The 12261-nt window shown below is 49.7% G+C and overlaps 1 protein-coding gene across 1 annotated transcript; it reads right to left on the bottom strand.

Moving 5' to 3' along the window:
* Positions 1-5270: 5270 nt before the first annotated feature.
* Positions 5271-7552, bottom strand: LOC8051003 (mucin-5AC). Its single transcript, XM_029977465.4, has 2 exons — positions 6949-7552; positions 5271-6130 (listed from the first exon to the last, which is right to left on the bottom strand). Exons 1-2 carry the CDS (start codon positions 7550-7552, stop codon positions 5271-5273), a joined length of 1464 nt encoding a protein of 487 aa, XP_029833325.4.
* Positions 7553-12261: the final 4709 nt, after the last annotated feature.

The following is a 12261-nucleotide window of genomic DNA, read 5'->3' as shown; positions in this document are numbered from 1 at the left end:
CGCTACTTTATCCGCGAAGAAAATGCCGCAGCTGCGCATGCGCACCGTCAGCCTTCTCTGCGTAGTTCAAAGTCTTGTGGCGGATTACGGATTGCTATCCGGGTGCTTAGCGGGCTGCGCAAACGGTCTACTACAATTCCCTAATGACGAACACAACGCCACCATTTCTCCCGCAGCGGCCACTCGACGAACTGCACGTGACTTGTATTTTGGCTTGAAGAACGGATACAGCGGAAGAGGTTACAGGGGTGCCGCCCCCGTCTCCCCGGCGCACCCGCCGCGTTCATCTACCGAAGTTAAAATACACCTAGGTCTGGACGCGCTACCTGAAAGGACCGCTGAGGCATGATTGTATAAAAACAATATTAATTGTGCTGCAAAGCCCTGCAAAATAAAGATTTTAAAAACATAACGCGCCCCTCTTTTTGTACTAAACTCCAATAAATTTCATACAAAAAAAAAGTCTTTTTTTCGTTTGTTTTTACGCAAAAACAGGCTTTCAAAAAGCTCAAGGTGACCACAGTACAGACAAGTGACAAAGAGTGGCGCTGTTGTCGCATTTAGCTCGGTCTCGGTGGACGCCAGCGGCCCAGGTTTCGACGGCGAGTTTCCCAACTGAGTGTTTTAGTAACGTTGTGTGACGTCATTTCTCTCGCTAAATTTGGCGGGAAAACTGAAGTCATGCGACGTCACAGGCCACGTCTTCACGAGATCCGGAGCAACAAGCCAAAGAACGTTTCACATTCAAAGGTGGACAATACACAAGGGCCTCCAACTCAGCTGCTACATTTATTTCTTGTTCCTAGCTTACTCACGTTTTGCAGCAGCATGGGCGCCAGCCTAAGCGACCTTCAGGTTTTCGTTTCCACTTATTCCGCTCGCTTCACTTCATTATCACCACCGCAGGCCAAGTTGTTGCCATCATAGTATGCTGTGTCGTTTGTGGAGACTTGTCAACACCCGTTTTAGTGGCTCGGTATATCGGTAAAGGCGCATTCACACCGAGAAAAAAACGCCCGTTGCGTTCCACGTCGACGCCGGCGTCGAAAAAGACGAAGCAGTCACACAGGGCCACCCGACGTCGACGTCTGCTCAAGGAACCTCGCGCTTGCCGAGAGAACACGAAAGCTTTTTAGTCCGCTTCGTACGATCGTTGTTGCCCAATTGCCTTCGCGATTGCATTACACGCTCGAAGACAACCCTCTTCTCAGAATGGACAACTGCGATGATTATATATACCACGGACTCGAGCGGGCCACTTCAGAAGGTGGTCTTTTGCTGCGTTTTGGTGTAAACATAGCACGGCCTCCTCGGGGTGGCGCGCACACAAGCGAACCGAAGTGGTGGCGTGCACACAAAGAATACACAAAACAGAGTGGGAGTGATCGATCCCGCACAGTCGGAGGTCGGAACACACTACAAACTTCGGTGGCGGCTTTCGCGCAAACGACGAAGGGTAGTCTCACGGCGTCGTACATGCTGTCTGTTCCAATCGGCTTGCTTCTCTCCACGCTGAAATGCATCCAGCCACGTTAAGGCCTGTTCACACATGCAGCGGAGCGCTACAAGTATAGCGCTTACCTCGCGCTAAGCGCGTGCTGACGGGAGCGTTCACCAGCTTTGTATCGCACCGTCAAAACTGTTGCTCACGGCAGACGATAAGTAGCTGACGGCACGTGAGGAGCGCTACATCAGCGCTTCGCTGCATGTGAGAACCGGCCTTTAGGCGACTGCATGAATCCCTCGAGCCCTCTGCCTTGTCGCCTTCCTTGTGGATCGAAAATAAAAACAGCGAAAACATGGCCTGACCGGAAAAGGGGCGCACGTCACGTCCGGTCGCTCGTCGATTGGCTCAGGCGCGCGCGCGTCGAGGGAAAAATTGGATCCAGAGACGTCGTCTCCCTGCGTCGTCCTCCTTGGCCCGGGACTATTATTCAATACAAGAAATGAGCAAAAGAAAAGCAAAAAAGAACTCACCCCACGACGGGTGTTTTTCCGCAGTCTGAATACGCCTGCGCGAAACACATGTACGACGAAACCGTCCGATCCGACGTCCGATGAAGCAATACGACGGTCGGAGGCGAGGGTTTTCAACGCTCTCCGATGCTACGTAAACTCTCGCCCCCGAAGGTCATTCCGGCGTCTGTGAAGCGCGCCAGATTTACCCACAACATAAGACCCATACCAGACATTGAGACGTGCGAATTAAGGTGTCGTAACACCACCAATATGGCAACATTAGAGGGTTTCCAAGGGATCCCCATCGGAGTCAGGTGGTTTATCGGCCGCGTTTGTAATACGAGCTGAGCTGTTCGATTGCGTTGAACGTTCGCAAGCATTACCGGCGACTTTCCTCCTCGCAAGGCGACAACGCAATGCGGTGGAAGCTAAGGTGCTCGGGGGACCAATCTTACGCCTATCTTTAATCACGTGATCACGCTCCTTCCCGTATCCACGCGGAGAGTGTGATACAGGTAATAAAATGGAGGCGGTTGATTCGTCCGTCGGACCCGTATCTTCCACAACACTATCAGCTTCGGAGTGAACGGAGTACACCATTCGGCGCAAACGGCAGCCTCTATTAAATTACTTGTATTACAAATGCTCTTTGAGTTGCACCCTCTTATATCTAGACTCTCTAAACGCCTCAACTCTCCTGTGCTCATCCACCCGCAGTAAAAACATCGAGGGACCTTAACCCTCAGTCATTTGCAGCCTTGAAACCTCACCGACCCCCTCGGCCCCACTTTCCACTAGCTGCGGGAAAGTAACAAACTCAACATTTAAACGAGCGCATTAGTAGGTTTTCCCCTTTAACAATTTAAAGGGCTAGGCATCCTGTTCGAAGGCAAACACTACCGAAATTTGGCAGAAACAAGATGTACGAAATTCGCAATGCCCAGTCTGGTAAAACACCGATCGTTCCTGGCTATCCTATTCGCAACTCCAGCCTCCCGCTCGCCCTCTCGCCGACGAACAGAGAACCATGGGAGTGGAGACGGCAGCGGCGGCGGCGGCGGCGCGGAAACGGTGGCAAGGACTGTCGGCCTTGATGCATGAAGTTGCTTTAATGAAAAAAGTGAGCGCGTTAAAAGAGCAATTATTGTGCTCCGCCTTACAACAACGTTGTACGAAGGACCGGGATGTCTCATTTCGTCAGTAATTTTTCGTGTATCGCATACGCTGCGGATTTCTGGTCTTGTGCATGGCCCCCAGCCCAATCTGTGCTCAACGTGACGGCAAACGCTCCCTATAATAATGAACTCTGTAGTACGGTCTACGAAAAGTCTATTCTTTGCCATAGGTAAGAGAAAACTCTTCTCGCAACGGTATGTCGAGCAATACAAATCGGGAATGGCTTCGCGTTTTAAGGCCGTTACAAGGAACATGACCATTTATTCTAAGCACTTTAAAAAGACAGAATGCCCGTACTTGCTTTCAGGTAATTACAAAGCAAATAAAGCAATGCTCTAAGCATTTTAAGCGCGCCTGTGTTAGCCAGCCGTTCGCGACGACAGCTTAGAACGCGCAGTTTTGGTCAGAGGGACCGCAACGTTGCAAATAGCATGGTACAAAAAATGTACGGTTTATTAAAAAATTTATTTTTATAGAGCAATAAATAAAACCTCTAAACACGCCGATTATGGTGATAGACAGTTTTTGCATAGCGTACAACACCCCGAAACTTCAGTTGGACCTACAGCGCGCTGACGTTCAACCGACGCTACCATCTTTCCCAAGCGGCTTGATAGCGGCGAGTTGTACAACCTATTAAAATATCTTAAGTAAGTGTAAAGGACTGTAAAAAAAAAAAAAAAGTTATCGGTGTTTTCTTGGCCCTACTGCAAAACCTCGGTGTTTTGGGTTTTTTTTTTTTTTTTTATGCGTACTTTAGCTGTTTAATGTCTTATATTAATGTTTAATGTCTCTCGTAAAAGTTGGGGCAGTCCGTTGGACGTCGGTGCGCTGCACGGCGAGCTGAAGTTTTGGAGTGTCGTAAATGTGACAAGGGGTGTAACCACGACCTTTACTTTTTTTTATTTGTGTATATAGCTTCCGGTTGCCCGCTGTAATGCTACACCGCACGGTAGCCTGCAGTAACAAGCCTTCTATCAATAACCATAGAGCAGTTCGATCACGTGTGGCAATACACTAAAGCCGAGACGGTGGGCAGCGACGCGGACGCCAGTACTGTGAAAGCTGCTCTTCCTAAGCTTGACGGTCACCGTTCGCGGCTCACTTTTTAGAGCACGAATGGCCAGGCAAAGCGCTAACATAATATCTTCATCACCCTCAAAAATATTCTGCCACAAACAGAAACGTGGCCGGTGTCTAAAACGCGCTCGCCCACCACAAAGCTTCGCAATTTGAGGTTTCTGCAACTTTTAAATATCAGCATGCTCGTTTTTCTAACGTCCATCAGCATCTCCGTCTCCTGTAATATGATCCCTCCCTAACCGCTTCGCATTTGTAGACAAATAAATTATTTTTAGCGCGCTGAACAGCGCCAGCGAGCAGGTGCACGGGATATCCTGGAGGGGTATGTTCGACAAATGTTTCGTTTCACCTAAAAAGAAACGGAAGTGACCGAAGTGACGATATCGCGTCTGATTGGCTATAGGCTCAAATGACGAAAGAGGGAAGTTACGCCATTTGAGCCTCTAACCAATTAGACAAGATATCGTCACTTCCGTTTCTTTTTAGGAGAGACGAAACATTTGTCGAACATAGCCCCCCTGGAGAATCTATCCCAGTCTCTTCTGCCATCTTGGAACTACCGCCCCGCCACCTATAGGGCATTTGAGTTGCGAATATAATTAAATCATTAGGACGGTCCTGTGAAATGGTGAATACTACTCAAAATCTAAAGAATAAGCACGGAATTAAAAATCAAATGAAACCACCTAACTTATTTTTTGCATATATTATTGTAATCGTATGTTCTTGGAAAACACCAATTCTCGGGAACATGAGACTGCGCGGTCAGTGAAGCCAACTGCCTGGCTCCACAGGCTGAGTGACCGACTGACGTAGTGGCAGTCCGCATGAGCACATCACGGGAAGAGCCGACACAGATTCAGCAAATACGTTCAAAAACTAGGAAGTCTTTCGGTTTCGACACCGCTTTATGCCAGCAAGACTCAGGGAGGAAAAAATATAAAAACAACAAAAGGGGTGAAGCATTGTTTATTTGACAATGACGCTTGAATGCAGCTGGTTATGATATGAGAAAGATTAAAAAGCTGCCGGTTTGGAAACCGCGGCGGTCATTAACGAACCGAACGCATGATCATGCTAGGATCGTAGTAGTGACGGTACTGGGAACCGGTTTCAGCCAGCGGCCTCATGGTGCCGTCCTCCTGGAGGCCATCGAGACTCGACGGCAGACCCGGGAGCTGAGGAGGCTGGGTGACGTTCGCAGCATCCGTCGACACTTCGGTGATCTTGATAACGCCATGATGTGTTGCCAGAGGTACTGTACTGGAGGCCACTACGAACGACGTGGGCCTGGTGACCTTGAACTGCGTGGTGACGCGTCCTTCCCCATGTGTGGCCGACCGGGTGTTGAAGGGTGGGCCAGTGGTAGTCTTGAAGTCAGCCGTGACGTCTGGGAACTTCGTATTGTCTGCATAGGTGGTGTTGGTTGCCTCCGTGGTGGTTGACACAGTTGAAGACGGCGTCGAAACAGGGGTGGTACCCGTTGGAAGACTCATAGCCATGGTCACAATTGTGGTGGAAAGGACTGTCGATGCAGGAACGGGACGGGTGGTAGTCGCCGTCATGACGGTACCGACAGTAGCAGACTGGGGTACCAGGTCCGCTCCAGAGGTGGCGGCTACGGTAGCCGCAGTAGCAGAAGGATGCGGGCTACGTCCAGCTGGTGGGGTCTGGAGGGGAAGAGTGGTGACCGGAACGCTCCGTGGTTCGACGGTGATGGTGGTCGAAGCCTCAGACGGTGGAGCGTCAGATTCCCTGAAGGCCACGGGCGTACTCTGGGAGATTGTGGACAGGGTCGAGGGGGTCCGAGTAGTCGGTACCAGCGGCGCCCTCAGGCCGGGAATGTATGGCCGCAGAAAAGCGAGCAGCCCGGGGAAGGACGGTGGCGGGTCTGAGACAGCGCCTAGGGAACCTGCATAAAACAAACAACCCGCAGTAAGTCGTCAATTGTAGATACGAAAATGCTCGGGACTGAATAGCCTTATAGATGTTCCATATTCTGCAACTACGACAATGTCCCAGATCAGCAAGGCTACGGACACAGTCGGTTGCACACCATTTCATACTGTAATCACCCTGAAAGGTATGCTGAACCTAGCATTTCAATGTTCATAGTAAGTGGCGCACGATCTCTCCACGAGCCAGCAGCAGCCACGTACTAGCAACGAAATCGCCGTTACAGTCCTCCATTCGAACTTAAGATGACAGGGAAATTTGTAGGTTCCGGGATTTGTAGGTTCCGGGGAAAAGGAGAATAAAGACAGGCTTTTCATCTCGACAGCAGGGTCGGGTGTAAAAGGTAGGCAATTAATCGGTCTAACAAGCACGTAGCTTTCACTTGTGGAGATGAAAAGCCAGTCTTTTTTCGTTTTGACCCGAGCCCATACATTTCACAGTCATCTTAAACGTGAATGGAGGACAATGACGTAGATTTCGGTGCGTGCTTGGGCACACCGGCAACAGCTGGCTCGTGGAAAGATCACGTGCCACTTCTTGTGGACACAAAAAAGTCGACTAGAAGCTCACGTTTTCAGTGCGAGCTCTCTGCCCTCCCTAAGACAAAAGTTAACTCGCAGACGCGCGCAACGAAAGCACTGTGGAAGCCAGCGAGCTCGTGCTGAAGGCGGAGCTTCTATTCAAGGGTGAACCGCGCTCCCCGACAAGACTGACCGAAGCAGTTACCCAAACCGACAACGATAGGAAATTGAAGATCAATAGAATATACCTCACCTGTCGTGGTGAACAGAGACGTTGGTAGTGCCGTTGTAGAGGTTGGCGCCGCCTCCGAGGTCACAGTAGTCAAATCCTGAGCTATCGTTGATGTGGACACCGTCTCGGAGGCACCCTGACGCCCGTCGAACACCACGAAGTTAGCGGTGCCGTCGGCCTCAGTCACCAGCTTCAGCACGGGGTCCTGGAGGTGGCCAATGGCCAGCGCGAGCTCATCCAAGTTCACGGTGCTGTAGTTGGAACTGTAGTTGGCGGGTGGAGCGGTAGCCAACAGGTCCATAACGGTCGTCGTCGCCGCGGTCGTGCCGAAGGTCGTGTTGGACGTCCCCATGGTCGTGGTCGCAGATGTCGTCGATGCCTCCGTCGTTGATGCCTCGGTCGTCGCCACGGTCGTGGTTGCTAAGGTGGTCGCAATGGTCGTTGGTACCACGGTCGTTGTCTCCGACGTCATGGTAGTAGCGTTCAGGGTTAAGTTCGCGTTGGCAGTACGGTCCACCGGGTTGTCGCGGAGCCAATAGAACGGCGAGCCGAAGTCGAAAGTGGCGTCCATGGCGCCGAAGTTGCACGCCAAGACGGCAACCACAATAAATGTCGGAAGAATCATCTTATCACGGGTCATGGGCGGCAGAAGACACGAGTGACGTCTGAAAGGCAAAATGTCTCGGGTTGAGCACGCTGACGTAACAGTAAATAAGAGGAAGAAAACAAAAAAAAATAGCCGACTAAAGCAGAAGAGACTTTTTTTCCCCTACAATATTGAAGCCGCAACAGACTCCCACCAGATCGTGAAACCCACAATTTTCACAAATATTGTGCCGCAGTAGCTGGGAGATTAAATACTATAAATTCATTACCTTAAACTCACGCCGCTTTTCTTTTTTTTAACTCGCGGAATAGCCCTACTATTACAGATAGCACATAACAATATATATCCAGAGCACTGCACTCACATGGCAGAACGGTCAGCACGAGGCACCAGCTGCAGTCTGTCCGGCACACTGATGGGATGGGGTGTGGCGGCGGAAGCAGCTCAGTAGGGCGAATTTATCACTTCCAAAACGCGCTCGGACAGGGTTTCCAACATCGTTCGCCATCCAACCCGGAATTGACAGAGAGACGTGTCTTTGTGAAAGACCCACCCACAGGTTTTAAAATAATCCGTCTGCCAAAAACAAAACAAAAAGAAACAAAAAGACTGACCCTTTTTTCTTTTTTTTTTTCGCGCGGGGGGGGGGGGGGGGGGGGGGGGTGTGGAAGATAACGTGTGCCCTTCACCGTGATCTTACTTTCTTACCTAATGCTTGGCAAGAACGGAATGTTCTGGAAAATCCGATGACCTCATTGTCACTGCGTCGTTTTTTCTTTTTTTTTTTTTTGTTCTTTTTTTTTACTTTTTACTTTTTATGCGAACGTGCGAGAATGCTCGAGTCATCTGGCACTGATCGAAGTTAGATCTGCTGGTCGATACACATCGCAAAAACGCTGCGAATGGACGCCTCGTTTCTTTAGAGGCGGCATTCGCAGATTTACGATGACCAGCTCTTGTAAGCTCAAGATCGCAAACAGGATAATCATTAGCAACATACCCAGAATGACGGCAAACTGAAGAAAACAAACTTAACATTCTGGATTTATTCTGAGTGTCTTAGGTGTACCGTCACAGCTTGAAGCGTGACAGAGTGGCGGTCCATCTTTTAGAGAGCGAATAACGACGCACGGCATCAGAATAAACTGAAAGACGCCATTTCCTTGTCCCAAAAAGCGCTTCATTATGTGTGTTAAAGTATCAAGGAGCTTCAGAACAAAAAAAAAACAAAAAAACTTGTCTACTGAAGATTGGTACCATCGGCAGGCCACGACTGATACATTTCAGCGACAAGCGGCATCGCGGCGCGGCATACACGTTTCAAAGTTCGTAGGTGACTGACATCAGAGAAAAATTTCTCTCGCTTTATCCCGAAAAGTATATTAGATAACCTGTGAGAGATAAAACGAAACATTATGACGAGGATGTCGCGTTATGTGAACAATACTACGAGTATTGTTTTAACTCAATTCGCAATTCCTTCATTTGAAAGAGGCTAGACAGGGGAGTTATGTTCTTCGGGCGAGCAGTTCCGCATTGAACAAGCGTTCTAAAACCGGAGACATGCGGTTTATAGAAGCTCGTTTTAGCGAACGCCGTTTTACCGACCCCATATTCGCGACTCCAGCAAAACGGACGCCACCAAGCGGGAAAACCGGGAACCCGTCGGTCCAGGTCGCTCCGCGCCCCTCCGCGTCTCCGGTGGCTTTCGCGGACACGTGTTGTCGGCGCGGTGGCGGACAATGTATATTGATTAATTGGTCCGAAAATTTCTTAAGTTTGCCTGAGAGTTCATTACTGTGGTGAAGCCTCGGTCGATTGTTTCCTTCCATCACGTGTTTGAAAGCCCGTTCGAAGCACACGGTCGCGTGCTTTCGATTTCTTGGATGGGGGGGAATCACGGAAAAACGTTTTGACTTCTTGTCTGTCTCGAACCACATTGAAAGTGACGACTAGTTGGTAACTGATGAGTGGTTGCTTTACAAGGATGTAAAACAGTGGACTGAGGACGACAGACGAGGCATTTCACTGGAGGGAACACCAATGTTGCAGTCAAGTGAATAAAAAGGTTCGATAGCTGCTTTTTTTTTTTTTTTTTTAGTTTGGTGGTATTCGGTTAGCTTCAAGTTTGAGCCACCCACGCCGGTCGGTGCGCTGAAAAAAAAATTGGGTTGTGTGTATGTTTATACAGCCTAGAACTTGGTCTGCCTCACAGGGGCGACGAGTCTCCCAGCTGTAGATGAGCAATTTAGCCAGTGCAGTAGAACCGCTAGTCTGGGGTCTTTAACGTGCACCACGCATTAGTGATACACGACCGCACGCCGGTACGATGCTCATCCAGATCGAAACGGGCAGGGGTGGGGATTGAAACCAGGATCCCTGGGTTCTGCAGCGCGAGCTTTCGCTCCACGTGCTCCGAGCTGGTGTGCGCTAGTGTGCGCTAGCCCACTCGGCCACCGATCCCCCCGTCGGTGCGCTGACTATTCATCTTGGCTGTTTTTCGCCGAAAAAGCCTCTGGACCACACTGAAAGAGTTGGGCTGATTTCGCAATTACTTGATTCAGGAAAACCTGCTCGCTGCAAATGATGAATGAGGGAAATTATCTGTTTTCAAAAGGTGTGGGGACGAGTCTCGCAACGTTAGAAGCTGTCACGGCATTTTGATCTATCGCGCCTCCCAATATTTATATTATACCCCCATCGAAGCCAGCAGCAATGTACGTCTGCATTCCTCAGGTTGACCGGCCACAAAAAATACTCATTTTCTCCATTCAGGATTCGAAGCAAAATTCAATGCCAGAGAGGTTCTGCGTGAATCTCCAATGAAGACTCTGTTCAGTTTGTCTCCGTGCTGCCGGCTAGAACCATTTGGCTAAGTTTAAGTAGCCTCTCTGTCTGTCAAATATATTTTTGTTCAGCAGTTCGCCTAATAGGTAGTGAACTAAGCTCATATTTCAACCCGAAGAATATACTAATATCGTTTTAGTGGGGCATAGTACATAATATAATACATAACCCGCTCGTCAAAATGACTTCTCGATTGCTACTAAAACCTGAATTGAAATACGAGTATCAGCTACTTAGTGGGGCGCCAGCGGGTTAACATACTCTTTGGCTCAAGAAGCGCTTGCTTAATTTTCGTAATTTTCCCGCAGCCTGTGTTGTTGGCCGACGCACAAAAGCTAGATTTCGCGGACAAATAAGTCGCAGGGTCGAGGCATGCGAGTTAGCTGAAAATTACTCTCGGTGGAACAATTCTGTAGTCATCGCCGCTTTCCTTAGATGATCAAAACTGATTAGTATATTACCGTCTCTCCGGAGCCCATAGTTTCGGTTTTGAACGAAATCTCCGAAACGAAAGTTTGATACGAAAAGAAGAAAAAAACACGGGGAAAACAAAACTATGCTTTGCAAGTTTATGTGCACCGGCTATACTTAACCGTCTCAGTTCAAATACCTAAAAAATTGGGCATTAAACATGAGAAAATCGGTTAAATTGAACGCGCCACCTGTTCAGGCGGCCCGGCCGAGCCAACGCGACCTGGACTCAGCCGCCATGTTTGTTTGGTGGTGGCGCCCCCTACAGGTCCCTGGAGTCGTGGCGATGAGCCTCCTTTTAGCGACTTCGGCCGCCGCGAAGCGGCGTCCACGGATAGGTCAGGTGAGTTAACACTTCTGTAATGAGCCGCCGCAGACTGCCGCCGCGAAGCGGCGGGAGCGCACCAGGGGGTTTGGGTTAACACGCGCACCAGTGATACACGCGCGAAGATGGAAAGCGCTTTTTTAAATAGTAGGGACTTTCAGCAGGTCGTTTCCACACAAACGGTTCGCCCTCGAACGCATCCGCGACGCCACTGCGCACGCGCGCGCGAGTCATTCGGGGAGTCGGGAGGCTCTTCTCGTTCGTTTCTACCATTCCGGCCGCTGGAGTCGTCACCGCAACGCAGCCAGCACCGTTCACGACTCGGGTAAAAAAAAGGTGGCGGTCGGTTCCGCGACCGCCAACGTTACTAAAACACCCAGTTGGGAAACTCGCCGTCGAAACCTGGGCCGCTGGCGTCCACCGAGACCGAGCTAAATGCGACAACAGCGCCACTCTTTATCATTTGTCTGTACTGTGGTCACCTTGAGCTTTTTGAAAGCCTGTTTTTGCGTAAAAACAAACGAAAAAGACTCTTTTTGTATGAAATTTATTGGAGTTTAGTACCAAAAGAGGGGTGCGTTATGTTTTTAAAATCTTTAGTTTGCAGGGTTTTGCAGCACAATTAATATTGTTTTTATACAACCATGCCTCAGCGGGCCTTTCAGGTAGCGCGTCCCGCCCCAGGTGCATTTTAACTTCGGTAATTGAACGCGGCGTGTCCGCCGGGGAGACGGGGGTGGCGCCTCTGTAACCTCTACCGCTGTATCTGTTCTGAAAGCCAAAATAGAAGTCACGTGCAGTTCCTCGAGTGGCTGCTGCGGGAGAAGTGGTGCCGTTGCGTTCGTCATTAGCTCGGGGCCACTTTTTCCGAGCTGTCTCTATGGGAGTTTCCCAACTGAGTGTTTTAGAAACTACCGCCTTCGCCGACACAGCCGAGCGTTAGGCTCAGGACAGCGGGAGGCGATTTGCCGTCCGGTTACTCTGCTTCATTTGAGAGATTGAACCAAATAATTTTGAGGACTGCTCATAGTGGTAAACGATCGTGAATGCTCTCTAAACTGCGCATGCTAGTAAATTTTTGCGA

The sequence above is a fragment of the Ixodes scapularis genome, unplaced genomic scaffold (assembly GCF_016920785.2).
Source record: "Ixodes scapularis isolate PalLabHiFi unplaced genomic scaffold, ASM1692078v2 PGA_scaffold6__148_contigs__length_123643588, whole genome shotgun sequence".
Lineage (NCBI taxonomy): Eukaryota > Metazoa > Arthropoda > Arachnida > Ixodida > Ixodidae > Ixodes > Ixodes scapularis.
Note: the sequence above shows the minus strand (reverse complement) of the source record. Positions and strands in the feature narration are given on the sequence as shown.